General features: G+C 37.5%; 1 protein-coding gene across 6 annotated transcripts in view; it reads left to right on the top strand.

Moving 5' to 3' along the window:
* Positions 1-27,121, top strand: part of CPEB3 (cytoplasmic polyadenylation element binding protein 3) — a 199,148-nt gene that overhangs the window by 108,271 nt on the left and 63,756 nt on the right. For 4 of the 6 annotated variants that reach the window (XM_012765822.2, XM_012765878.2, XM_012765838.3 and 1 more), the window contains exons 5-7: positions 637-660; positions 14,750-14,917; positions 17,438-17,527. In XM_012765822.2, coding sequence (XP_012621276.1) covers positions 637-660; positions 14,750-14,917; positions 17,438-17,527 — 282 coding nt within the window. The remainder of the gene's footprint in view (positions 1-636; positions 661-14,749; positions 14,918-17,437; positions 17,528-27,121) is intronic. The other 2 variants (XM_012765869.2, XM_012765886.2) reach the window with 1 other exon arrangement.

Consider the following 27,121-nt stretch of genomic DNA (forward strand, 5'->3'; position numbering starts at 1 on the left):
TAGATGGAAAAGATACTGTTTTCTCCCATCTGCAATATTGAATGGAAAGTAAATGGAGAGAGTAAGAGAACTTTACTGAAAATTTTACAGAAACACATTCTGTAAAGCAAGAGCTAATTGTGTTAATATATAAAAGTTCTATACATTTTTTCAGGGGAATCTATTTATGAAGCATGTGTGTGTATGTATGTGTATGTAGTAAGAAATTTAGAATGACCACCACATGCTACAATTTTTAGTTATTTAGGATGGCTTTTTCTTTGAGTAATGTCTGATGGTAAGATAAAGTATACATGTTTATAAATAAGAATTTAAAAAAAAACCATCTGTATGTCTGATAGAGATAATAGGCCCCAGAATAAATCCTTATTATAAGACTTGTGAAACTTAAGCACCCATTGTATCTGTTTCAGTGGCTGCCATAATTCAGTTGAATTATCCCTTTACAGTTGTGATTTAGCTTGTACTTCATAAAGGTTTTTTTAAAAAAATGTTTTCAATCAAGTTGGACAGGATCTCCAGATTAATTAAATAATTCTGCGAATACTGAGAAAAGGTTTGTGTGAATATTTTTTGATTTCTAAATTCACCACTTTGATACAAATACCCATGGTTTTCTTCTGTGTTTACATGCAGCCAGGAGCTATGGGCGGAGACGAGGTAAAATTTTTTTTTTAATGAGATCTTTTGCTTGCCAGATTGTGAGTTAATATGAGTGTGTGTGTATGTTTATACCTATATGTGTATAAAACAATAATTATTGTATGGTATAATGTTCTAGCTTAATTGTTTTAGCAAAATAATTCTGTTGCTTTCATTTTAATTAGTTTTTGTTGTTAGTTTGTAATTTGTTCTTTTAATCCTAAAAAAGATATGGCAAAGGCTATTTCTACCTGGATGTTTTTGTTGTATGGCTTATTGTGAATGAAAAAAAGGAAATAAAGGCCAAGCATATGTAGTTTTCTGCCCTGTATCACTGTATTTTTTTCATACTACTTAGAAGGCAGAGGTTAGGTTTTAGAGGGCAATTCTTGATCTTATTAAGTTGGCTGCTGAATTTTTTTCTGTTATATCCAGAGGCAGATTTACCCTGAAACTAAATGAAACTTAAGTTTCAGGGCCCATCACGTGCATGGGCCTCTTCCAAAGTGTTTACCTAATTTTTGTGTTCTTTTTCTAAGACACCTCCCCCTCCTCAAACAGGCTTTAGTTCCCATAAAACCTGCCTTCTCTCTTGGTCACTCCCAAACAGAATAATTTAACTTTCATTTGTGTGATACTGTAACCTTCTGTAACCTAAATCACAACCTTGTGTGATGCTTATCCTCCTGTAACCTAAAGCATTTCCCATATCTGTACTTACTTTATGAAGTAAGTAGGAAAAATCTGATGTAGTGGAAAGAGTATAGTATTTAGGGTCAAACACCTAGGTTGTACTTACTACCTTATTACTTAGATGCCCTCATCTATAAATTAAGTAATAAAATCGATCTTGTTCAACTTCAGAGTTTTAGTGCAATTCTAGTTAAAAAAAAAAAAAAAAAAAAAAGGAAGAGGAGACAGGAAAACCTACCTATGTAAGTTAAAAGCATTCCACAAAGGTACTTTGGTGCTCATTTGTAGAAGAAGCTGGGGGAGATGAGGTAATTTACATGCTGTGTGATCTCAAGTTTAAGCCAGAGTCAAGATCAGAATCTGTGTCTTTTGGCTTCTTATTTTCTTATGTTTACTGTTCATTAGGCTGTCTGTGACTTTGTAGTTGAGTCATGAAGGGAAGATGATGATGTTAAATCCATAGTATTTTATTTATTCCACAGTAAATATTTGTTGAATGAATGAATATTGGCAGAACGTAAATTATGTATGGTGGAATCATACAGACTTTTTTTGCCTTTCAGTATTATGTAGAAAAGTATTTGTGTAGTTGATTATTTTTCAACCATGGTAATAAATACCATTAAATTTTTTTGCCTGTCATATTTTCAGATTTAAAAAAGTAAAACCTTAGAAATATTATTAAAAATCACTTTTTTTTGGCCTGGCACGGTAGCTCACGCCTGTAATCCTAGCACTCTGGAAGGCTGAGGCGGGTGGATCACTCAAGGTCAGGAGTTTGAAACTAGCCTGAGCAAGAGCGAGACCCCGTCTCTACTATAAATAGAAAGAAATCAATTGGCCAACTAATATATATAGAAAAAATCAGCCGGGAATGGTGGCGCATGCCTGTAGTCCCAGCTATGTGGGAGGCAGAGGCAGTAGGATCGCTTGAGTTCAGGAGTTTGAGGTGGTTGTGAGCTAGGCTGACGCCGTGGCATTCACTCTAGCCTGGGGAACAAAGCGAGACTCTGTCTCAAAAAAAAAAAAAAATCACTTTTTTTTATCGCCACCTCTCCCTCCTAAAAATCACTTTGTACCATCCTTTTTTTTTCATATTTCTAGAAAAATGATCACTATTAGGAAAGAGTAGGGAATGGGCCATTTTACATTGAAAATAGTCACCATCTGGAGAATAGTCAGCAGAGACTGGCCTTTCCTCTCCTCTTTACTAGTCTGTCAGCAGATCTTGTCAAGATTTCCTCTCTCATTTCTTAGGCTTCATCCCTCTCATTTCTTCTGCTTCCATTTCTACTGTTGCATTTCTACAGCTTCCAACTTTTTTTTTTTTTTGCTTTTTGAATTTTTGACTCTTTTGTAACAAACACAGCTTAAAACAAACACATTGTACAGTTGTAGAGAAATATTCTTTATATATTTATAGACTTTCTGTTTAAATTTTTTTTTAACTTTTTTTTAACCTTTTTAAACTTTTTTTTGTCAACAACTAAGGTACAGACATACTTATACCTAGTCCTACACAGGGTCAGGATTATCAATATCACAGTCTTCCAACTCAACATTTTGTCTCACTGGAAGATCTTCAGGGGCAATAACACACATGGAGTTGTCATCTCCTATGATAACAATGCTGCTTTCTGGAATACCTCCTGAAGGACCTGCCTGAGGCTCTTTTAGAGGAGGTGTCACTCTTTTCAGAAATATGTCCATGGTAGTTTGCTCGCTTTTTTCCTATTTTCTTTCTTTTTTTTGAGACAGAGTCTCACTCTGTTGCCCAGGCTAGAATGAGTGCCTTGGCGTTAGCCTAGCTCACAGCAACCTCACACTCCTGGGCTCAAGCAATCCTTCTGCCTCAGCCTCCCGAGTAGTTGGGACTACGTGCATCCACCACCACCATGCCCAGCTAATTTTTTTTCTGTATATTTTTAGTTGGCCAATTAATTTGTTTCTATTTTTAATAGAGACAGGGTCTCACTCTTGCTCAGCTCCTGACCTTGAATGATCCTCCCGCCTCGGCCTGCCTGAGTGCTAGGATTACAGGCATGAGCCACTGCACCCGGCCTGCTTTTTTCCTATTTTCTATGTAAATTTTCTTGTGAGCAAATGGACATTCCTCTCTATTAATAAATGTATTTCATTATTGGGGCCCATGTTTTCAAACTTTTTAAGGAGCTTGTTCAGGTCTGCAAAAGCTTCTCCTTAACTCCCTGTGAATTTCCTTGGGGTTCTTCTCCAGTTTCATTTCCTCTAGACTCTTCTTCCCCACCCACACCTAGGTTTAAGTTGTTTAGTACCCCAGTAGGTTTGTTCATACCAGCATCACCAAAACCACATGAGTAACACGTTGTGCTGTTTCATTATGATGGCTACAATGTAGCTAGGCAATAGCAGTTTTTCAGCTGTGGTATATTCTTATGGGACCACCATAATACATGTGATTTGGCATTGACTGAAATGTCATTATGCAGCACATGGCTGAGCTATGCAATTTTTTATAAGGGGCCTGAAGATCAGCCAATTTTGATATTCTTATGAGGGAAGGGTAGTGGTCCTAGAAGCAATCTATCTGTTGCTGAAGGACGACTATACAATGTGGATATACTGGACAAAGATATGATTCGAGTGCTGGGCAAAAAAGAGTGGGCCAGTGCTATTATGCTACTCAGAATGGTGAGAAATTTAAAACTTGTGAATTCTAAATTTCTGGAACTTTCCATGTAAGAGACTGTGAGTGGGACTAGAAAGTGGTATACAAGCTCAGGGCCAACAACAGCCAGGGGCAGGTACAGAACATTCCCAGTCTCTACTGAGTAGAGAATGTGGGCCCTGAGGCAGGTAGGGTGGGCTGGTTGGAGAAAACGTCTTTTCTTTAGGGCCACAGTATTGCCTTCTCTCCACGCCATCTGCTTATGGCCAGCTTCATCTTTCTGAAACACCACTTTGTCTGTGTCACCCTTATTCTCAATTCATGTCCCCATGATCTCATGATCTGGCCTTTCCCTGTTTCACCAGGCTCCTTATCTTCATTTCTCCCACCTCATCTTCTCCCGACCATCTTGTGCTTTCCCACTCTCTGCCACTGCAAGTACTGGCCACCTTTCCTTCTTCTCATCTACTTGTCTAAGGCCTGTCCTTATTTCATTAGTTCAAACCTTACCCTTTCCAGAAAGCCTGTCCAGTGGCCTTGTAGGCAGTGTTTTCCTCTGCTTTTTCTGTCTTATATTGTTTCGATCTTTTCTGTATGCTCTGATTTAAGTGGAGATAAGTTCTTTGAAGCCAGTTGTTTCTTGTGCCTAACGCTGTGCCCTAAGTACAGTTAGCTCTTATTAAATGCTTGATTAGAATTATTTTGAAATAACAGGCCACATTTATTCAAAACAGAGTTTTGCATCATATTTTTATTTTTATAAATAATAGTATGTTAAATAGTAGACATCAAGAATAAAATCACCTATAGTTTCTAAGCTCCTGAAAAAAATTTTTTTTTCCCATGTTACCTTCTCTGTATCTATTTGTAAGATTTGACTTTGTTTATTTATTTATTTTTAGAGACAGAGTCTTGCTGTTACCCAGGTTGGAGTGCAGTGGCACGATCTTGGCTCAGTGTAACTTAAACTCCTGGGCTGAAGTGATCCACCCTAGCTACCTGAGTAGGTAGGGCTTACAGGCACCTGCCACCATATCCAGCCAATTTTTTTTCTTATTTTTTGTATAGATGAGTTCTATTTGTTTTTGGCAGAGTCTCACTCTGTTGCCCCGGCTAGAGTGCCATGGCATCAGCCTAGCTCGCAGCAAACTCAAACTCCTGAGTTCAAGCAATCCTTCTGCCTCAGCCTCCCAAGTAGCTGGGACTACAGGCATGTGCCACCATGCCCGGCTAAATATTTCTATGTATTTTTAGTTGGCCAATTTCTTTCTATTTTTAGTAGAGACAGGGTCTCACTCTTGCTCAGGTTGGTTTTGAATTCCTGACCTTGAGTGATCCACCTGCCTCGGCCTCCTAGAATGCTAGGGTTACAGATGTGAGCCACCATGCCTGGCTGAGATGAGGTCTTGCTATGTTGCCCAGCCTGGTGTCGAACTCCTGGGAACTCCTGGGCTCCAGTGATCCTCCTGCCTTGGCCTTTCAAAGCACTGGGATTATAGGCATGGGCCACCCTGCCCAGCCTGACTTTGTTTTCAAAAGCCATGATCTTCTTTGTATCAAGTGTTATACTAAATACTGACTACAATGACTTGGTCATGGCTCTCTATAAGTCTGCAGTTTGATAGTTGTAGACGAAAAAGAGAATGACAAAACAGAGTATGTGTGAGTGTGTGAGAGAGCAAGTGCACTAAAATACTTAATGTTGGCCGGGCGCCGTGGCTCAAGCCTGTAATCCTAGCACTCTGGGAGGCCGAGGCAGGCGGATTGCTCGAGGTCAGGAGTTCGAAACCAGCCTGAGCAAGAGCAAGACCCCGTCTCTACTATAAATAGAAAGAAATTAATTGGCCAACTAATATATATATATATATATAATTAGCCGGGCGTGGTGGCGAATGCCTGTAGTCCCAGCTACTAGGGAGGCTGAGGCAGAAGGATTGCTTGAGCCCAGGAGTTTGAGGTTGCTGTGAGCTAGGCTGACGCCACGGCACTCACTCTAGCCTGGGCAACAAGCGAGATTCTGTCTCAAAAAAAAAAAAAAAAAAAAACTTAATGTTGGCTTTCTGTAACAAAGAAAGTACAGACAGAAAATGTTTGGTCTATGCTTTTATTTAGTCTTCCATTCCCAATACTGAAAAAGAAGAAAAATCATCTTCCTTAAATGTAGTGACATAACCATATGGGATGGGGCGGGTATGCGTCATATCTAGAACACTCATTCCTTGAGATATATTCATCTGGATCAACGCTGTATAGTATAATTTGGTGAGCTGGCAGATTTCCTAATGCTGATTTATTCATGTGATCAGGGATTAAATTGAAGCTTGATCTCTTTCCACCAGTTAACATTAGACTTTACCAAAAAGCATAACAAATACACTTGCTAATGTAGCTTTACCTATGATTAAGAATAGAATTTTAGCTATAACTTATTCTTTGTATTACGTAAATATATTGGTATAGAAATGAAGAGAATATATGTGAAAGTTTGAAGTTCTATCAGCAAGAATTTGGCCAGTAGAACCATACATTCCTCCTCATAAACCTGGAAAAGTTTTCTGGAATAGGTAGAATTTGGGGACCTATTTGAATGATGGACGAGGAGTGGAAAGCAAGGCATTCTACTATGTGTTTAAAATTGGAAGAAAGCTTAGAAGCGAGATTGGCATGACCAGATGCTTGGAGCATATGTCCCTGAGTGTGTGCAGTGGAGCCAGCTGGAGAGGAGAAGCTGGCAGTGAGGTGGTCTGTGCTGCCTTAGTGAAGGGTTTTTGTAGCAAAGGGTGAGACTCCTGAACACAGATATGTCAGGACTTAGAAAAGAGAGTTTTGTAATACAAGTAATGAAAGCAGGAGAGAACTTGGGCATCAGCTGAAGGCTTGGATGGGAGTATTAGAGGTATACTCTTTGTAAAACCAAGTGTTTCTCATAATGTAGCAGCAGTAGTAGGGAAAGAGAAGAATTAGATGTGAAAGATAAAGTTTTAAAATATCCGATTATATTTCCCGTTGATATCTATTTTTATTTTGTTCCTATAGAGACAAATCTTGGTTTCACTTGTGGGGATAGTAATCATGCTAAAGAATCTTAACCTTTTACTGGAGTATTGTGCTTTTGACAAGCTTTAACATGTGTTCTCCTATACAGCTACAATCCCTGTTAGAAACTAGTCTACCAGGTAGTGTCATATAAGATTTTTGCCTACACATGTATGTCGTGTTTTTCATTTCACTTGAGCATGAGTTTTTATGTGAGACTCTTGTCCATAAGTAGATATGTTGGCTATGCCAGTATTCTTAATGTTTAACAAAATTTCCTAGCTATAGAGGAATAAGGAGAATATAAAAGATCCTTTAAAACACTGCAAATAAGCAGACACAAAGAATGATTGGAGTTACTGTTATAAATGTACTTCTGCATATATTTAGTCCATAAAAATCTATTGCTATTAATGGATAACTTAATTGATAAATAAAAGTTCCAAAGTCAAATAAAACAAACTTGTGTAGTGAGATGAGGTTGACTCTTTCTGTCAAAAAGCCTACTCAGGAGAAGAAAGATCAGCTATTCCACTGAGACCATGGTGCAAACATGTCATCTTGCTAAGTCACACTCAGTTGTATGAGCCTGTATGTGTAAAGACATGGATGAGGTTCTGGAGTAAAACATGGACATGGGTTGGAGAATTTACTTAGTGTTCATGGTTATAATAGCTGAAAATGTTACTGCTTATAGTAATAGGAAAATTTGAGCACAGATGATTTGGGAATAAGATCACTTGTGGGGAGTTAGGACCAAAAGAAAGGATTATGAAACTTAAAAGTTGTCATAAATACTAGGCAGAAAGAACAGGGGACCCCTCTAAGGTAGGGAGGTCACCTCTGAAGAGGTGGTATTTAAACTGAAACTCAAAAGATGGAGAGACTATCTTTAAAACATTTTTTTTATTAAGGAAAGTTTTGAACACACAAATATAGAATAGTTTAATCCTGATATACCCATCACTCAGTTTCAATGGTTATCAGCATTTTTGCCAGTCTTTTTTTGTTTTGTTTTGTTTTGTTTTGAGACAGAGGCTTGCTCTGTTGCCTGGGCTAGAGGGCCAGAGTGCCGTGGTGTCAGCCTAGTTCACAATAACTGCAGATTCCTGGGCTCAAGCAATACTCCTGCCTCAGCCTCCTGATTAGCTGGAATTACAGGCATGCGCCACCATGCCCAGCTAATTTTTTCTATATATTTTTAGTTGACCAATTAATTTCTTTCTATTTTTAGTAGAGACGGAGTCTTGCTGTTGCTGAGGCTGATCTCGAACACCTGAGCTCAAGCAGTCCTCCTGTCCCAGCCTCCCAGAGTACTAGGATTACAGGCATGAGCCACCATGCCAGCCACCAATTTTGTTTCATATATTCCTTCCCTGTTTTTCCCTTGGAATATTTTACAGGGAATTTCAGACATCATGAGACAGCTATTTTAAAAGGGGAAGGTGGAAGAAACTACATGTGTAAAAGGCTTGAAGCATAGTACTGTTGCATGCTATAACATAGATAAACCTTGAAAACATTACACTAAGTGAAGGAAACCAGTCACAAAAGTCATATATGATACCATTTATATAAAATGTCCAGGCAAATCTTTTGAGACAGAAAGAAGATTAACAGTTGCCTAGGGCAGAGAAGTTGGGGGAAAATGGAGAGTAACTGTTAATAGGTTAAGTGGGTGAAATGTGTGATATGTGAGTTATATTTCAATAAAATTGTTACATGTATTTTAAAAGATCTGAAGCAAGAAAGGGCTTACTTTGAGGAAGTAAATGGAGCCTAGAATGGCTGAATCTTGGTGGGCGAGGGAGAATGGTATATTAAGATGAGTTTGGAGGAAGGAAAGGGAATCTGATTTTGTTGGACTTTGACTCCTGGCAGGGGTTTTGAACTTGGTCCAAGTACAAGAGGATATCTTTGAAGTTTTAAAGCAGGGTCAAGTGATCCAATTTATGTTTTTAAAAGAGCACTCTGGCTGCTGTTCTGAGTAGAGTGAGAAGAGAAGTAGGTTGTCACTTAGGAGATGATGTCAGTAGTGTAGGCAAGAGATGATGGTGATTAGGATAGCTTTAGAGTAGATATCAAGAGTTCACTTGTAAACACATTAAGTTTGCGATGCCAAAGATATACCACATATTAATATGAAGGAAGATCTATTTTTTTTTTTTTTGAGACAGAGTCTCACTTTGTTGCCCAGGCTAGAGTGAGTGCCGTGGCGTCAGCCTGGCTCACAGCAACCTCAATCTCCAGGGCTCAGCGATCCTACTGCCTCAGTCTCCCGAGTAGCTGGGACTACAGGCATGCGCCACCATGCCCGGCTAATTTTTTGTATATATATTTTTAGTTGGTCAATTAATTTATTTCTATTTTTGGTAGAGACGGGGTCTCGCTCAGGCTGGTTTTGAACTCCTGACCTTGAGCAATCCGCCCGCCTCGGCCTCCCAAAGTGCTAGGATTACAGGTGTGAGCCACCACGCCCGGCCAAGATCTATTTTTATTATGTAAGATTTCTGTGTAATAAAAGGGTTTCTGCTGTCCCCAGAGATCTGAAAGCCTTTCATCTAGTCCAGCGCTCTCATTATGCAAAGGAGATACAGATAAGTGAAATATCTTGTCCAAAATCAGACTGGAGCCTAGATTGGAATCTATCTTGACTTTTAGAGCATTTTTTTTTTTTAGGAAGTCATGCCTCATAATACATTTTTCTTAAACCCCCCAAAGTGACTGATTGCTGAGCTACTTGCAAGACTAAATTGAAAGAGGTCAGGTTTAGAATGGAAGTGCTGGACCAGCAATGCCCCAAAGCTGCTGGAGTGATGGCAGAGGCTCTGGCGGAAGCTCAGAGGTAAGATCTGAGCAGCTTTGGCAGAGCAGCATAGCTAGTGGTCTTTTGTTTTTCCATCATTTGGCATATAGGAAAGGGAGCCTCTTGGGGAGGAAATAGCTTGTGTAAGCTTTCCTTGCTTAGCTAAGAATGCTTTGCAAGTCTCCTATTTGGCACTTTTCTTACAAGGCTTGTTTAGTTTTAAGTCATCTCCACATTCAGAGATTATTTGTCCAGTTACTGGACAAAAACTTACATTCTGGATAGTGATTGAAAATAGATACTAAAACCAGATCATTGGTGGAAAGCCAAATGACCAAGTTGCAGCATTTGAAAAGCCTTTCTCTTGCTTCTATTGAAATATTGACTGTAAATATTTTATGTGGAAGTATTAATATCATGAGGTTCTAAAGCAGATTTATGTTTTCTGTTTTATACTTTTTGATAAGTAACATGGCTTGCTTAAAAGATTTAAGGGAATGTTTCCCTTAGAAAAAAGAAATACGCCAGAGAGATGCTAGTTTTGTAAAGCAAACTTCTCATGGGGCACAATTTAGGAGCAGCCTTTTAAAATTTCAGTTTCTATTAATGGTAATACATGTTCAGGAACTGAAATTTTACCAGTCTTCACAGGGATGGTTTGTCTTTGGGATAGATTTATGCCAACCAAATGAATGCATGATTACCAGTCTCACAAGGGATCACTGGACAAATCAGAATACCAATGCTTTAACTTATGATGGAGATGGATTTGTATAGAAATAAAATTTAAATGGCTGATTATTTGTTCATTCAAGGGTTACCCCTTCACAATGGCAAAGTGTAAAATTCACTAACAGAATAGTAATTCAGGAGCTTATAATTAGAACAGAGGGAAATAGATGGTTTTCAGGCTGATGAACTATTCTGTCCCACAGAGGAGTATCCTACCTGGTATGATAAAGTCTTCCTATTTCCTGTTCGTCTACACTTGGTAAACACTGAAGGTTCTTGCTCAATAATTCTGTCTTTCAAATGCTTCCTGCAGGTTAACTTTTTGTTCCTCTAGTACTTCAAGCAACCATGTTATATTAAGGCTGATTAGATTATATATTTAACATCCTAGTCATAAGGATATACTTTCCTTAACTTCATTGAAATTGGATGTTTCCCAAGGCTCCATCCACTTCACACAAAATATCTTTCTCAGTGGCTGCCTGCTGCAGACAGATAATGTCCATTTCAGTGATTCTTCAGGAGAAACCAATGGAGAAATTTGTGAAAAGTGAAGATTTTCAAGCCTGACCTCCACAGATTCAGATTAGTAGATCTGGGGATTGGGCTATGAGACTTATATTCTTAGGTCTTATCCACAGTGAGATAAACATCATTTATGTGTTAATTCTTAGCAATTTCATTTCCAAGGACAACTTTATTGCTAAAGTCTATAGTACTCTAAATATTACTAATAAGACAGAGGTTTGGTTTTAAAACCTTGGGAAATTTCTTAAGTACTCATAACCAATTTATAAAACTTTCCAAATTTTTACAACTCTTGCTTTTATATTCTTTGCCAAAATACTCTGAGGAAGCTGTGGTTATGTTGGCCATGTAAAAAGTTCTTTTTGTTCCAGAATGTCTTGAACATGTGCTGCTTCTCCTGCTTCACTGCTCTGGTTTAAGACTTCCTCATCTCTCATCTGGATGGGCACAGATTTCTTCAGATGCTCTCCCCATCCCCCCCTCTCCCTGGGTTCAAATTGCTGGTGGAAGTAATAGAAGTTATTGTAGAATTCCGGGCAAAAGAATAACATGGTCAGAGGTATCTTAGAGAAGTCTTTCTAAAAGGACAGAAGATGGATTAGATGAGAGTATGATAGTCTCTATGGAGTGAGTATAGTTCCAAAAAATCCAGTATTAGAATGAAATCTTAAATTTGAAATGTGGGAAAATTATCTATTGCTTTTGTAATATAGAGTATAGAACATAATGCTTGAGCAAATGAAAGCAATAGGAAAGGTCTCAATTTCTTAGGACATGGTCGTGTCTCTTGCCATTCTAAATCTGTGTGTTGTGATCCAGCATATGTTTGTAGTTCACACATCTCTGTATTGTGTTCCAGCTTGTATTTGCAGCAGCATGGGGAGAAATGATGGTGGTCTGGACCAGGGTATTAGGGCTAGAGATGGAGAGAACTGAATGAAAGATTTATTTTGGAGCTTTGAATTAGCAGGACTTAGTGAGGGATCGATTGACATGGAGTATAAGAGAAAGGAAAATGTCAAGGATGAGTCCTTGATTTTTAGATTGAATCCAGTGTGGATAATAGTTGTTTTTATTTTAGGAAATGCTAGAAAAGGAGCAGGTTTGGAGGGAGATAGCAAAAGTCGTTTTGAGTGTACTTTCTCTGTGAATTCTTGTTCTTTACCTCAGAAACTCTCGTAAGTGTCTGCTCAAAATTGCCCTCTTGTGAAATCATTCTAAAGGTCTCCACCCTACCACCACCCCACCCCCAGCTCCTGGAAGGCAGTAAGTTGTGCTCTTATATCACTTAGTAAAGTATTCTTAGTACTTATCTTTTTGTTTTATAATTATTTATGTCCTTCCTATCTCTCCCACCGAACTATTATGATTGCTTTGGCAGGAAGTATCTTGTTTGTTTGGTGTTCCTGAAACATGCATAAATATTTCCTCAAGTATTTTTCCACTGACTTTTGTATATAAATTATTCCTTTAACATCTGGGTGGTGCTGGAGTAAGTTAATGTTTCTTTTCTGCAAAACTTTTGTTGCCTTTTATTTTCTAATGTGAATTGGAATCTCTGGGAAGGGTATAAAATATGTAGTATTTCCCAAATTATTTCATTTTTCCATCCCCATACTTTTTTCTGAATATCTCATGTTATAAGTATATATAAGATATATGTATATATGTGTGTGTATGTGTGTGTGTATATAGTAGGGATAGGAACATTCTGTGGGAAATGGTGATTTATGCATGTGCCTGACACCGAGTAGGCATATAATTCACTAGTGTGGACTACAAAAAGCTAACCTATCAGCTGTGGAGAATGTCTCTTGATGTCTCTGGGAAGCTCTTTTTGCCTAAAGTTGCTGCAGATCTATTTCTTTTACCCTTAGTAATCAAAACAAACATCAAGGATGAGAATTTACTTCCTGCCAGGATAAAAAAGATAGGTGGCATGAGGTGACAAATTTTGTTCTATTTCTTGTTCTATTTCCAGCTAAGCTGGGAATAGCTAGACAAAAAATTCTTTGGTTCTTCTATTTATTAACTCCCAACATCAAAACAGTGTGTTTCTTATACCACCTGGGTTGTTCATAAAATAAACAGTTATATTAGTAACTTTTTTTTTTTTTTTTGGTAAAAGAAATGCTCAGTATTTTTCTAAGGTTATTTGTATTCTGTTTTAGAGACTAGGTCATTGTGACATAGCACCTAGGTTCCAGGGAAATATAGACAGGATAGACTAAATGGTGAAGATACTGCTTTCCTTTTTGTGAAGAGTATATGAATTTATTTTAGAAGAGAATTTTTTTCCCCAAAAGTTAGAGTGTTCAAGACAGTTAATTTTTAGAGTGGAACCTAGTGGAAAGTTTTACCAGGAACTCACTCAAACAGGAAATAAATTTGATTTTAAACTTAGATTTTATTTTGTAATGCCAAATGGAATTATTTTGTTACATTTATTAACAGACCCTGACTGCTGGTATCTTTCTTAATAGTCATGTGGAGTTGGTAGGCACCTGTGCTCTACAAACTTTATTTGGCTGTAGAGTTAACAATGAAAGTAATTTTTTTTCCGTTTCTTTTCACATGTTTCTGAATGATATAAAAATACAGCCTAGATTAGTAGGGTTAAGATATCATAACCACATCTACCTTTATATTCCTATATTTTAATTTATGTTTCCATTTACTGGCCAGGTGTGGTGGCTCATGCCTGTAATCCTACCACTCTGGGAGGCCAAGGTGGGAGGATTGCTTGAGGTTTGGAGTTTGAGACCAACCTGAGCAAGAGCGAGACCCTTTCTCTAATAAAAATAGAAAAAATTAGCTTGGCAACTAAATATAGAAACAAATTAGCTGTACATTGTGTTGAGCACCTGTAGTCCTAGCTACTCAGGAGGCTAAGGCAGGAGCCCAGGAGTTTGGGGTTGTTGTCAGCTAGGCTGATGCCACCACACTCACTCTAGCCCAGGCAACAGAGTGAAACTCTGTCTCAAACAAAACAAAACAAAAAAACCCTAACCCCCACCAGTTTTCATTTACTTGCTTTGCCCTTTACTATTGCAAATGTTTATTTCCAAATTAGAATAGCTTGGGATGACAAGGAAAACTTGATGATCTTCAGTTCTCCTATCAGAAGAGAAGTTATCACACTCTGACATCAGTTCAATATTCCCTTAGCTATCAGGACCCATCTTCAGAACTGAACCTCTGAGGTCACCATAAAGAATAGATAAAAATCTGTGAATAGAGATTACTTTTTCTCCATGTGTGAATTGGACTCTAGAAAAAGAAAAGAGATTACTTTTTCTATTTATTTTAAGAAATGACTGAAGAAAGGGAAAATACTGCTGAATATACTCCTAGCAGCTGTGATAGGGACTATATGAGTAAAATGTAGTGATTTTTTTTTAGCAAAGAAAACAGCTGCAATTTTGATGCTTCTTCCTTAGATATCAGTCTAATCATATCAGTGCTGTACATACCCTTACACAAAAATGATGGTATAAGCTTGTCTAGACCTGGTAATCTTTAGTTGCTTATTCTATTGGAAAAAGCCACAGCTTGTATCTTTTTTTTTTTTTTTGTATGCTTCACTCTGCACTTTGGGCTTCTAATAAAGTATTGATTATATAGAAAAGTCATTTTAATTATGGAAATTCCCACATTTGTTTCAGGTCGATCTTCTCTCTTTCCCTTTGAAGATGCCTTCCTGGACGACAGCCACAGTGATCAGGCCTTGTCATCTGGTTTAAGTTCTCCCACTCGCTGTCAAAATGGGGAACGAGTGGAACGCTACTCTAGAAAGGTGTTTGTTGGAGGCCTTCCTCCTGATATCGATGAAGGTAGTATGCATCTGTTAATGACTTTATAAAGGCTAGGTTTGTTCTTTGTGTGGTCTGACCCTGCCACATCTCTCCAAGGCAGCTTTAGGACATTTATATCTGGAGGCGAGGATATCTGATAGATGAGCAAGCAATAGATTATACACTTCAGGTCTATTGTTCGTATGTGGCAACATAGCAGTCACCTAACAGCTTCCTATTTCCTAGTTAATGATTTGGGGGTAAATTTTAAAATAATGAGAGCTAAAACTTAAACTCTTGTTATATGTTTATTATTATGCTAAGCACTTCATATTGTATTATCTCATTTAATCCTCATAGCTATTTTATAAGGTATAGCCTACCATTTCTATTTTATAGAGAAGGAAACTGAGGATCAGAGAGAAATAATTTGTCCAGGGTTATCTAGCCATTGGTGCAATTAGAACTTAAAGTAGATCTGATTCTAGAGCTTTTGCTCATGTCTATTACACCATATCATCTCACATTTTAATATAAATATCTTAATGAAAAATATCTCCCTCTTACCTTTAAACAAATGAAGATGAATTAGAATTTTTCTTAATATATTTGCAATACTATCAGTCTAAAAATGAGTTTTCACTTATGCCTAAAGCCAGTGAAAATATTCATTTTGGGCTGGGCACCATGGCTCACGCCCATAATCTCAGCACTTTGAGAGGCTGAAGTGGAAGGATCATTTGGGACCAGAGTTTGAGACTGGCCTAAGCAGCAACATTGCAAGACCATATGTCTACAAAGTAAATTTTAAAAATTAGCTAAATGTGGTGGTACACACCTATAGTCTTAGCACTCAGGAGGCTGAGCCAGAAGCAAGTCGTATCACTTGAACCTAACAATTTAAGGCTGCAGTAAGCTATGATCTTCCCACTGTACTCCAGTCTGGTGACAGAGCAAGACCCTGACTAAAAAAAGAAAAGAAATAATTCATTTTAGCACTTAGTAGGTTATTAATAGTTTGTTAAATGGATGAATGAAATGAAATTGTGACAAAGGTAACTTAAGGAGAAAAAGAACTCTAGTTTCAGTATGCTTCGGTGTGCTATGAAAATACTATTAAAAACAGACCTATGGGCATGGGCAATATATGTAACCTTAACACTTGTACCCACATAATACACTTACTTACTTACTTACTTACTTACATACATACATACATACATACATACATACATACATACATACATGAATGAATAATAAAACAGACCTAGGCTCGGCACGGTGGCTCACACCTGTAATCCTAGCACTCTGGGAGGCTGAGGCAGGCGGATTGCTCAACATCAGGAGTTCGAAACCAGCCTAAGCAAGAGCGAGACCCCGTCTCTACTATAAATAAAAACAAATTAATTGGCCAACTAATATGTGTAGAAAAAATTAGCCGGGCATGGTGGCACATGCCTGTAGTCCCAGCTACTCAGGAGGCTGAGGCAGAAGGATTACTTGAGCCTAGGAGTTTGAGGTTGCTGTGAACTAGGCTGACACCATGGCACTCTAGCCCGGGCAACAGAGTGAGACTCTTGTCTCAAAAAAAAAAAAACCAAAAAACCTATTTTGCCAGTGTCATTCTCACTATGACATTTCTGCAATTTACTATGATTTTCCTTTTTTTCATGGTGAGAGAAGGAAAGTTTCTAAGAATAGTTTTATTTTAGACTTACTACCTTAACGTTGTACATAGCTAGAGACTCATTTTCCTCCAGGCTGTTTTCATATTTATTTTATGTTTTTATATTTGTGTTATCAAGAGATGAGATTTTTTTTTTAAGATAAATCATGTATTTTTAGATTCAGGGGAGCCTCGATAAGATAAATTTTTGATCATGGCCGAGAGAGTGGCAGTGTAAACCTAGGAACCAGGTTATAACTTTCTATTTTGAGTCAAAAGGCAGAAAGAGAAGATAACTCTACTGAGCTATAATTTTTGATTCATTTTCTACATAAAGTGTATAGTATGTAAATATGAGAGAAAGAGACCATTAGCTCTTTTTTTAAAAAATATTTTTCTCTTTTTAATGTTGTAATTGTAAACATTAGCTCTTAACATTACATTTCCTTATCACTTTTTATTGCCCCTATTCCTTAGTAAAAGAATCATATCTATTTCTAAAATAATCTTAGACATTCCAAATAAGTGACCATATTTTAAATATTTTCTGTACCTTTTTTTCTAAAGTCAGAGAACATTCCTATTTTTAAAATCTTCGTTTTCTTTGACATAGATAGAGGTCACCTTAGCTAAAATCAGATTTTTTCTTCCAAATTCTTTATGTCAGGTTTATTGGCAGTAAAAGGAAATGAATTATAGTTAGAAACACACTTTGTATGGTTAAAAGTGAATAACCAAATATACACCCAAGCAATGGTATTTTACTTAGTAGGTTTGACTTCTGTAGAAATGCTTTAGAAAATATTCCTCTGTTTTTTAATAAAAAGACGTGTTTTGTGCTATTCTGATTGCAATATTTTTTCTTTTGCTAAGATTCCTTCTTTGTTTTGTAGATGAGATCACTGCCAGCTTTCGCAGGTTTGGACCTCTCGTGGTAGACTGGCCTCACAAAGCTGAAAGCAAGTCATATTTTCCTCCTAAAGGTAATGCACTTTAAATGTCTCCACTGTCTGCCTATTAGAGAGGTAGCATAACAGTTCAATAAAAGGCAACCTCTTAACTCTTGAAATAGCTGTTGACTTCCTTCCTCCCTCCCTGCAAATTAGGAAAATTTCAACATTGATCATCCTTTTATGTATCATGTTTCTATTTGGACACTCTTCCACCAGGAGCACAATGATTGTTTCATGGCCCCTATTTTTTGACAGCGAGACAGTGATATTCTGACAGTTGTGGATGAGCCTTCTGCTAACTTTTCATTATTTTGAGAAAAAAGATCTAGAGCTTTGAAAAATGTCAACAATGGTAAAGGAAAAGATTATTTATGGTCAAATTTTATTTATATTCCATAGCCCTGTGGTTTTATAGATTTTATAAACCCCAGACTTGGAAAACCTGGTGGCTGAAGAATGATGTCGGATGAAATTACCTTTATACATTTATGTATCTTCAGTGACGTAGTCTGTTTGAGAGTGAAGGGCAAACTAACAAAAACTCTTCACATAACCTTGCTTCCCTTATTTTGGGGAGGCTCTGTTGGTATAATTTATAAGGACATGAAAACACAGGCAGTCCTGGGTTACGGTTGACCAGACTTATGGCATTCTGTACTTATGAACAGGCTCCCAAGGTCCCCCATGAGGATAATTTATAATAATAATTAAATTAATAATTCGGGAACTCGTTTCTTCCATGTATGTAAACAAACCCACATGATGTAAGTGGTTCATTGGCATAGCATCTTTACACTAGTGGCTGCTCTCATTGTTTATACAGTCACTTACAGCATCATTTTTGTCTTGACTTTTTAATTCGATATTATGAGTATGTGTTCACCCTTATGACCATGCCTCCAAAAGCAAAAGTCCACTGCAAGTCCAGGTGAGCCTGTAGCAAAGAGGAAGGTGATTAAAATAGAAATGAAAGTAGAAATAATTAAGCATTCATAGAAAGCCAGAAGCTATCATTGATTAAGAAATCATTAGGCTTCAGTTGCTTGATTGCTAGAGCAATTATAAAGTATAAAGTGAGAATAATGGAACATGTGAAAGGCAGTGCTCCAATGAAAGCATCATTTATTACTAAGCAACATAGTGGATTAATTATTGAAATGGAAATGTTATTGATTTGGTTAGAAGATCAAAATAAGCATAACATTCTTACTAGCCTAGTGTTGATGCAACATTGAGTGTTTAACTTTTAATATTCTTTTTTGAAATTTCTTCTGCCTCCTTTCTAAACTTTTTGTATGGGTTTGTTCTGTTTGTTTGAATTTAAAAAAATAATAATTTCTTATAATCATAATAATTTCTGTAACTTATTGCAGTATAAGGGTATTATTACACTGTATTATTATTATGGTTAGTATATATGTGCTGTTCATCAGGGATCCAAGATACAAACAAATCCAACATAAAGATATTCTCAGGAACGTATCTTGTCTGTAACATGGGGACCCACCTATATATTGCTTTGTCCATGGTTAGTCATTTCTGCAGAATCTAGGGAACTTTTCTGGTGATAGTCACTCTGGGTGTGTTCCTAGATTTATATGAAAGAGTGTTTGGGATTAAAGAGAAGTATTCTTCTGTGTTGTGTTCTTTTTTTTCTGAATTTTATGGGGTACATATGTTTTTGTTACATAATATGCTTTTGTACAGTTTGAGTCGAAGTTACAAGTGTGCCCTTCAGTTAGTTAGGGCATTGTGGTACCCGTTAGGTGCAACTTTACCCATCGCCTCCCCCCCACTTCATTTCCCTTGAATTTTACTTCCATATGTGCACAGAAGTGTTGATCAATTAGTTCCAATTTCTGTGTTATGTTATGTAGATATGTTTCAAGGATACCTTGCACTTCTGAATAATGGCTTTTTGATATATATTATTGTGTAACATTACTTACTACTTGAAGAAGGTGTCAAAAATACTTGCCTTCCTGTGCCTTGTACAGAAATCAAATTATAGCTTACTGGCAAAGGCAAGTGGTTTCCTTTTAAATTTGGTTTATTAGGTTTCTTTGTCACTTGTACTTCTCTCCACTCTGTTTATAACCCATGAAAATAAGTTACTCACTATAGAGAGCTGTTTCTTTTTAACATCTTGTGTTACTTCTCTCCAGAAATTTTTATGTTAAAATTTAGTTTATATTAATCAGAAAAGATAATCATCATGCTGATTATTTCAGTGAAAATATATTCAGCACCCTGTGGTGTGCGAACTACCTGTATAAAAGACGTTTCTAATGATGCTAGTCATTTGATGCATCAGGGTAGTTTTCTTCAGTGACTGAATGTTTTTACCATATTGCGGTGCATGTAACATACTCTGTAAAAATGACATATATAAAAAATGTTTCTAAGAGTGATAAAAAATCATGCTGAGAAGTTTATGAGGCCGGGCGAGGTGGCTCATGCCTGTAGGCCTAGCACTCTGGGAGGCCAAAGCGGGAGGATTACTTGAGCTAAGGAGCTCGAGACCGGCCTGAGCAAGAGCAAGACCTCATCTCTACTAAAAATAAAAAAAATTAGGTGGACATAGTGGCACTTGCCTGTAGTCCCAGCTACTCAGGAGGCTGAGGCAGGAGGATTGTTTGAGCCCCATTTGAGGTTGCTGTGAGCTAGGCTGACGCCACAGCACTTTAGCCTGGGCAATAGAGCAAGATTCTGTCTCAAAAAAAAAAAAAAAAAGGTTATAAAAATGATACTTGGATAAAAGCTATTAGGTGATCAATCAGGTGATCATTGTAAAAATTAAAGAGATAAACATATATATTATCATTTAAAAAAATTATCCCAAATCTACCTCTACTGGAGATAATCATTTTGCAAAATGTCCTTCTATCTCTTTATGAATATATATTTATATGAAGTTTTAAATTTTCCATAAATGGCATCATATTATACTTGCTATTTTATAACCTACATTTTCCTCCCAGAAATGTTAACATCTTTCTATAACAAACCTACATTGTCCTTAATAACCTTAGTTTTCTTTAATCAAGCCTGTTGATGGCATTTAAGTTGCTTCCAGTTGTTTTCTCTCATAAATCATACTTCAGTGAGTATTCTTGTGCCTTCATCTTTTTGCCCTTTTGTAATTACCTTTTAGGGTAAATTTCTATAAGTGAGATTACATGTTAATACAAATTGCCAAGCCACCCCTAAGAAGGTTCATACACATTTATGTTCCCATTAATAGTATCTACTTTACAAACCTAAGTTTTGTTAAGAGTCTAGGGAAAGGCTCTTTTTCAATCTGTGCCGATCTAATGGTTAAAATAAAACCTTTTTTTTTTTCTTTGCATTTTTCTCTTTATTCTCCATTTGATTTTCTTATTTATTTATTTATTTTTTTATTTTTATTTATTTATTTTTTTTTTTTGAGACAGAGTCTTGCTTTGTTGCCTAGGCTAGAGTGAGTGCCGTGGCGTCAGCCTAGCTCACAGCAACCTCAAACTCCTGGGCTCAAGCAATCCTCCTGCCTCAGCCTCCCAAGTAGCTGGGACTACAGGCATGAGCCACCATGCCCGGCTAATTTTTTCTATATATATTAGTTGGCCAATTAGTTTCTTTCTATTTATAGTAGAGACGGGGTCTCACTCTTGCTCAGGCTGGTTTCGAACTCCCGACCTCGAGCAATCCGCCCGCCTCGGCCTCCCAGAGAGCTAGGATTACAGGCGTGAGCCACCGCGCCCAGCCGCATTTGATTTTCTTTTCTTGCTGACCATATACTTTGTCCATTTTTATTTTGGGGTTTTTGTAAAGATTCTTTTTAAAGGGTTTTTTCCTAAAATACTTTCATCTATGTTTAAAATCTTTCCTCTCTACTTGTCATTTACTTATCAACCATGTTTAATATATTTTTACAGTACCAAAATTTAAAGTTTTATGTAAGTATTAATTTACCAATCTTTTTCTTTATGATTTCTGGATTTTTGTGACATGCTTTAAAAGGTTTTTCCCACTGCAAGATAATAAGAAAATACTACTCATATTTTTTTTCTAATGTGTTTTTATTACTTTACTTTTTACATGGACATCTTGATTAGTCTGCAATTTATATTGGAGTAAAGATACAAGAAATGATTTGGTTTAATTTTTTCCAGGTAGCTTGCTAGTCGTCCCAATACCATTTATAGGCTAGTTCACTTTTTCCTCATTGATTTGGATTGTCCAAATTAAGTATTGGTTGGAAGATTATCTCTTCTGTTTCTCTGGACCCGCTTGGTGTAGTATGATAGACAGTAGCCATGGGTAGCTAATGTGACTAGTTCAAATTGAGACATGGTATAAAGTATACACTGGATTTCAAAGACTTAGTTTTTTTAAAAATGTAGATCCCATTAGTAATTTTGTTAACATGTTAAAATAACTTTTTGGATATATTCGATTAAATAAAATATTAAAATTAGCATCAGGGTTTTTTACATTTTTAAATATAGATACTGGAAAATATTTAATTACATGTGTGACTCATATTTCTGTTAGACATAACTTCTCTAGAACAGGGGCCAGTTCACAGGGGCTTGTTAACTAAGGATTTTTTTTACATTTTTAAGGAATTATATGTGGCCCACAAATCCTTTTACAGAAAGTTCATTGACTCCTCCTCTAAAATAGCCCACAGAACTGCTCATTTAGTTTCTGGACATCCAGTGACAAGGGAGGCAGTTTATTTCAGAGGAAGTCTATACATTTGCAGACCTAGTTAGTTATTAAATTTTTTCTTCTGTTGTGTCAAATACTTCCCTGTAGCCTTTACTTATTGGTCAATGGGGCCCTATAAAGTAAAACAGAATAAGTCATCATTGTGACATCCATTTCTTTGTACTTAAAGGACTATCAGTTTCTCTTTACGAGCTAGATATTTTCATTCTCTCACTTATATGCTATGTCTTAGTGTTTCTGGATCACCATTCTTGTCTGCCTTCTCTGTGTATATATATCACATTTGACGATATCCTACATAAATTGGTTACTGAGAATTGAAGAGAGAAGGTCCAGATTAGTCTGAGCAGTACAACCTCCATGTCTTTTGGTACCACTCATATCTAACAGTATAATACAGAACTATAGTACATTAGTGCTGGTGCCCTCATTTTATAGCTGAAGTTAAGCGTTGAGATGGACCAATGAGAGCTAGGCCAAGAAGAAAATCTAATCTCCTGATTCTGGTCCTCAGGCTTGCATCCTCAGAGAGCAGATTGTCTTTCTGGTGATTGAGGTCAGGGAGGAGGAATAATTATTAGACTATTGGTTCCTGTTGTGCTTTGCTCTCAGCTAAAGTCTGAAGGTTGTCCTATTTTGGGAGAACCTAAAGAAATTTGGTATTATTCCAAGACTAACTTTGAGAATCATGCTCATTGCTTAGGATGTTGGGAATATCTAAGTTGTTCACCTCAATCTGTTCAGGGCCTTATTAATAATACCCCTTCTTGCTGAAATTTAATTTTCCTTAGGACACCTCACATTGGCCATTAGGTACAGTTTGACCGTGAGTTTCAGGCTTATGTGTAAGTAGAAAGGAAAATATGTACCTTCCACTGTTAAGCCCTTCAGCCTTTCTGTCAGAAAGTGTATCCCTAATGAGATAGGCAGAATCATCCATTAATCTAGCAAGTTTACCTGTGCAGATTTGAAGTGGGGTTTTTAAAACCATGACCATTTTCAGTGGGTTGTGGAGATCTTAAAATCCATGTAGAGAAATAGTGTTCAGGCACATCAACTGTCCCCTTAAATGTTTTGGGGCCAGCAGAGGGAGTGACAATGTGGACTGGGGCTCTCTTCAGCACAAGGGCCACTCTGAGACATTTAATCAACCATTTGAGGATATGCAGAACTCCCTGGATCAGGTTGTCTGTGAACCACAAGCAGGGAAATGCTTGGTGCTCTCCAGAGCACTACTGAAAACATGAATGGTGAAGGAAGGCATGGGAGTCATAATATTTATCTTCATGAGTTGGTCCCAGACCTCACAAACTTATAGTCCTATGGGAGAGATAAGAAATTAATCAAGTAGTCACAAAAGTAAACATGATTACAAACTGTGATAAATTCCCCGAAGGAAAAATAAAGAGTGCAGTAGAGATTCTAAAAAGGGGGCATAGACTAGGGACATAGATTAGTGTGGCCCTCTTGTCAAATACCTGATACCAGTAATTTCCATTGTTATTCTAATTCTAAGGCTTAATATTTATAATGAAGTAGTAGATCCAGAACAAAGCAATCTAGTTTTCATTGAACAAGTGTTATTTTATAAGCAATAAGAATAACCCTGCCTACCCAGCAGAACCAACTGTCATCATTTGTCTGTTCCCTTCCAGTGTTTCATATATATCTTTTTTTTTAATGGGGTTATAATGATTAACAGAATATAATTTTGTATTCACTTTCCCTGCACCTCTTCCTTCAAGTTTCTACATAATTTTCATATTTTCAAAGAGGCTACCTAACCTATTGTTGTACCATAATTTCCTTGCTTGTTTGGGCTATTAGAAATAGTGCTTGTTAATATATTTTTATATATGCCCTTTTCGTTCAGATTATTTTCTTTAGGATAAATTTGGAGAAGCTTACTTAACCAGAGTTAAAAGAAATGAGAATCTTAATGACTCCAGATATGATATCACATGGCTTCCCAAAGCAATTTTCTTGTGAAGTTTATGCTAATTTTGACATCTGCATCAAATTTTTTGCTTAATTCCAAATCAGACAAATGGTACATTGCAGTTATGAACTTACCTTTTTGCTTCTGTGGTTGGCATGTAATGAACCCTTGCAGAAGTGAGGGACCACATTGTTATGAATCTTGTATATGAAGTATTTAAATCTTTTTCTCTCAGGTCTCATCTGTTGAATCTTGGGTGTTTTCTAACATCATCCCTTATCATTCTCTCCCTTACTCACTCTGGCCAAACGCTACTTTGCTATTCTTTGAACAACTAAGGAAGGCCTCTCGAGGGCCTTAGTGTACTTTATTTTATCTGAATGCAGCCCTTCCTTATTTCCCTTAGACCTCTGCTCAAATGTCACCTTAACAGAAAAATCTTTCCTTCCTTATCTAAAATAGCAGCCCCTCTACTCTCTTTTTCTCTATTCTTCTTATTCTTATTATATTTCCTTATAAGCCTCATTTTATTTTCTTTAAAATGCTTATCACAGGGCCGGGCCTGGTGGCTCACGCCTGTAATCCTAGCACTCTGGGAGGCCGAGGTGGGCAGATTGCTCGAGGTCAGGAGTTCAAAACCAGCCTAAGCAAGAGTGAGACCCCGTCTCTACTATAAATCGAAATAAATTAATTGGCCAACTAATATATATAGAAAAATTAGCTGGGCATGGTGGTGCATGCCTATAGTCCCAGCCACTCAGGAGGCTGAGGCAGAAGGATTTCTTGAGCCCAGGAGTTTGAGGTTGCTGTGAGCTAGGCTGACGCCATGGCACTCACTCTAGCCTGGGCAACAAAGCAAGACTTTGTCTCAAAAAAAAAAAAAAAATGCTTATCACAACCTGAAAAAGTTAAATGTGTTTTTCTGTCTGTTTTTCAGACTGGAATATGAGAGTTAGGTGTTTTTTATGTTTCATTCACTACTCTATACCAAATACCTTGCATACCTGGCTCAGTGGCCTTCAGGTATTTATTTGTTAAATGAATGAATTGTATCTTTGCTGAATTTCCTTCTGCTTGTCTACATTACTTGCTCAGAGTAGAACTCACCAAATTTTAGGGCTGGAAAGTTCTTTAAAGATCATCTCATTCATTCTACTGTAATCCGTATTTTGAACCGAGACTCAAAGAGGTGAATTATGTGCTTTTCATAAGGGCACACAGCTTTTATTAGACAGACGTGAACCTGGCAGACCAATAGTTTATACTGTTTTACCTGGTGAATAATAAAGTCTTTTTTATTTGTTTGTTTTATTTTATTTTGAGACAGAGTCTCACTTTGTTGCCTGGGTTAGAGTGCTGTGGCGTCAGCCTTGCTCACAGCAACCTCAAATTCCTGGGCTCAAGCGATCCTGCTGCCTCAGCCTCCCGAGTAGCTGGGACTACAGGCATGCGCCACCATGCCCAGCTAATTTTTTCTATATATTTTTAGTTGGCCAATTAATTTCTTTCTATTTTAGTAAGACGGAGTCTCGCTCTTGCTGAGGCTGGTTTCAAACTCCTGACCTTGAGCAATCCTCCCACCTCAGCCTCCCAGAGTACTAGGATTACAGGCGTGAGCCACCATGCCCGGCCTTATTTGTTTAATTAGTGTGTATCATTTGTGGGAAAGGAAGACAGGTTTGATATATGTAATCTGATAAATTATGGTGTTATTTATAAGGCTGGATTTTATATAAAAATTAGCAACTTAAGCTATATGACCCAGGGTACATTTTTACAGCTATTTGAAAATGAAAATGGCCCTTGACTTTTTCCTGAGTCCTTTTATTCTGTTTGTCACATTCACATAGCTGGAGTATTTTCAAAGAGGTGATTTAGGCCTAGGCTGTAGGTCTGAGCTGCCCTTTAGCCATGACTTAACCATGGAATTTTGCCCCTTGGCTGATGCTATACCATTTCTCGACATGGGCAAACTGCTTCATAGTTGAGTTATTTGACTACAAGGATCAGAGGTTCACTTGTACTACCTCAATCAGAGGTGTGGTTATGAGTGACAAAGGGAGCTCAAGAATTGGAGCTGTGATAAAACCAGTTGTCACTGGAGTTATACTAGGTGTGGCAGGCTGCAGGGATTTGAACAGTGGAAGTTACTAATTCTCCATTGTAATGTTCCTCTATCATTGTGACTCAGCTCAAATTGTTTTCATATTTCTAGTTGAATTCCAGAGAGAGGGAATCTGATTGGCCCAGTTCATCTTTTAATACCTAGCTGTGACACAGGTCATCCTAATGATAGGTCCCTAGAATCCTTGACTACTTAATAGAAGAACAGCTTAGTTCTCCTTCCTTGAACATAAGATTGTGAATGTGGCAGCTAGGAAGATAAGTGGGACATGACAAGCTTGATGGTAACTAGCATAACCTCCCGTATTGCCTCCTGGGAGAATGTCCCATGTCCAAAGTTGCTGTTATTCGAGGTACCACAAGATTTCTACTCACACTGAGCCTTCTACCCTTGAGCTCCATTAAGCAGCTGCTCCTGCTACTGTAATAGTCTCACCTCTTGTGGTGGGACAGATGATGTGGGCTCAGGGAAAGAGCTGGCATCTTCTGGGCAGTGAACACAGCTGTGCTACCACTGTTGTCAGAGGCCTCTTGGGCAAAGTCAAGACAGCATCTGGCTGTAGATGTTTGACAGAAGATTGGCCATGTGGCTGTGATTTGTTTTCAGAAGTTGGTGATGCTGACAGTGGAATGGAGGTGGCTATTATTCTCAGCTTACTTGGGCAGCTAGTGTTAGCTTTGGCAGTCCAGGGCCATAGGGTCCAGGTGAATAGAAATAGTAATAGGCATGCAGCTTAATGCAAGCATGACCCAAGCCTTGTGCGCTGATAATTCCCACCCACTTTCAGAAAAGTGTGTACTCCTGAGTACCTTTTTCTGCTGATGATCATGTATTTCCTCTACTGGCC

The sequence above is a fragment of the Microcebus murinus genome, chromosome 14 (genome assembly GCF_040939455.1).
Source record: "Microcebus murinus isolate Inina chromosome 14, M.murinus_Inina_mat1.0, whole genome shotgun sequence".
Lineage (NCBI taxonomy): Eukaryota > Metazoa > Chordata > Mammalia > Primates > Cheirogaleidae > Microcebus > Microcebus murinus.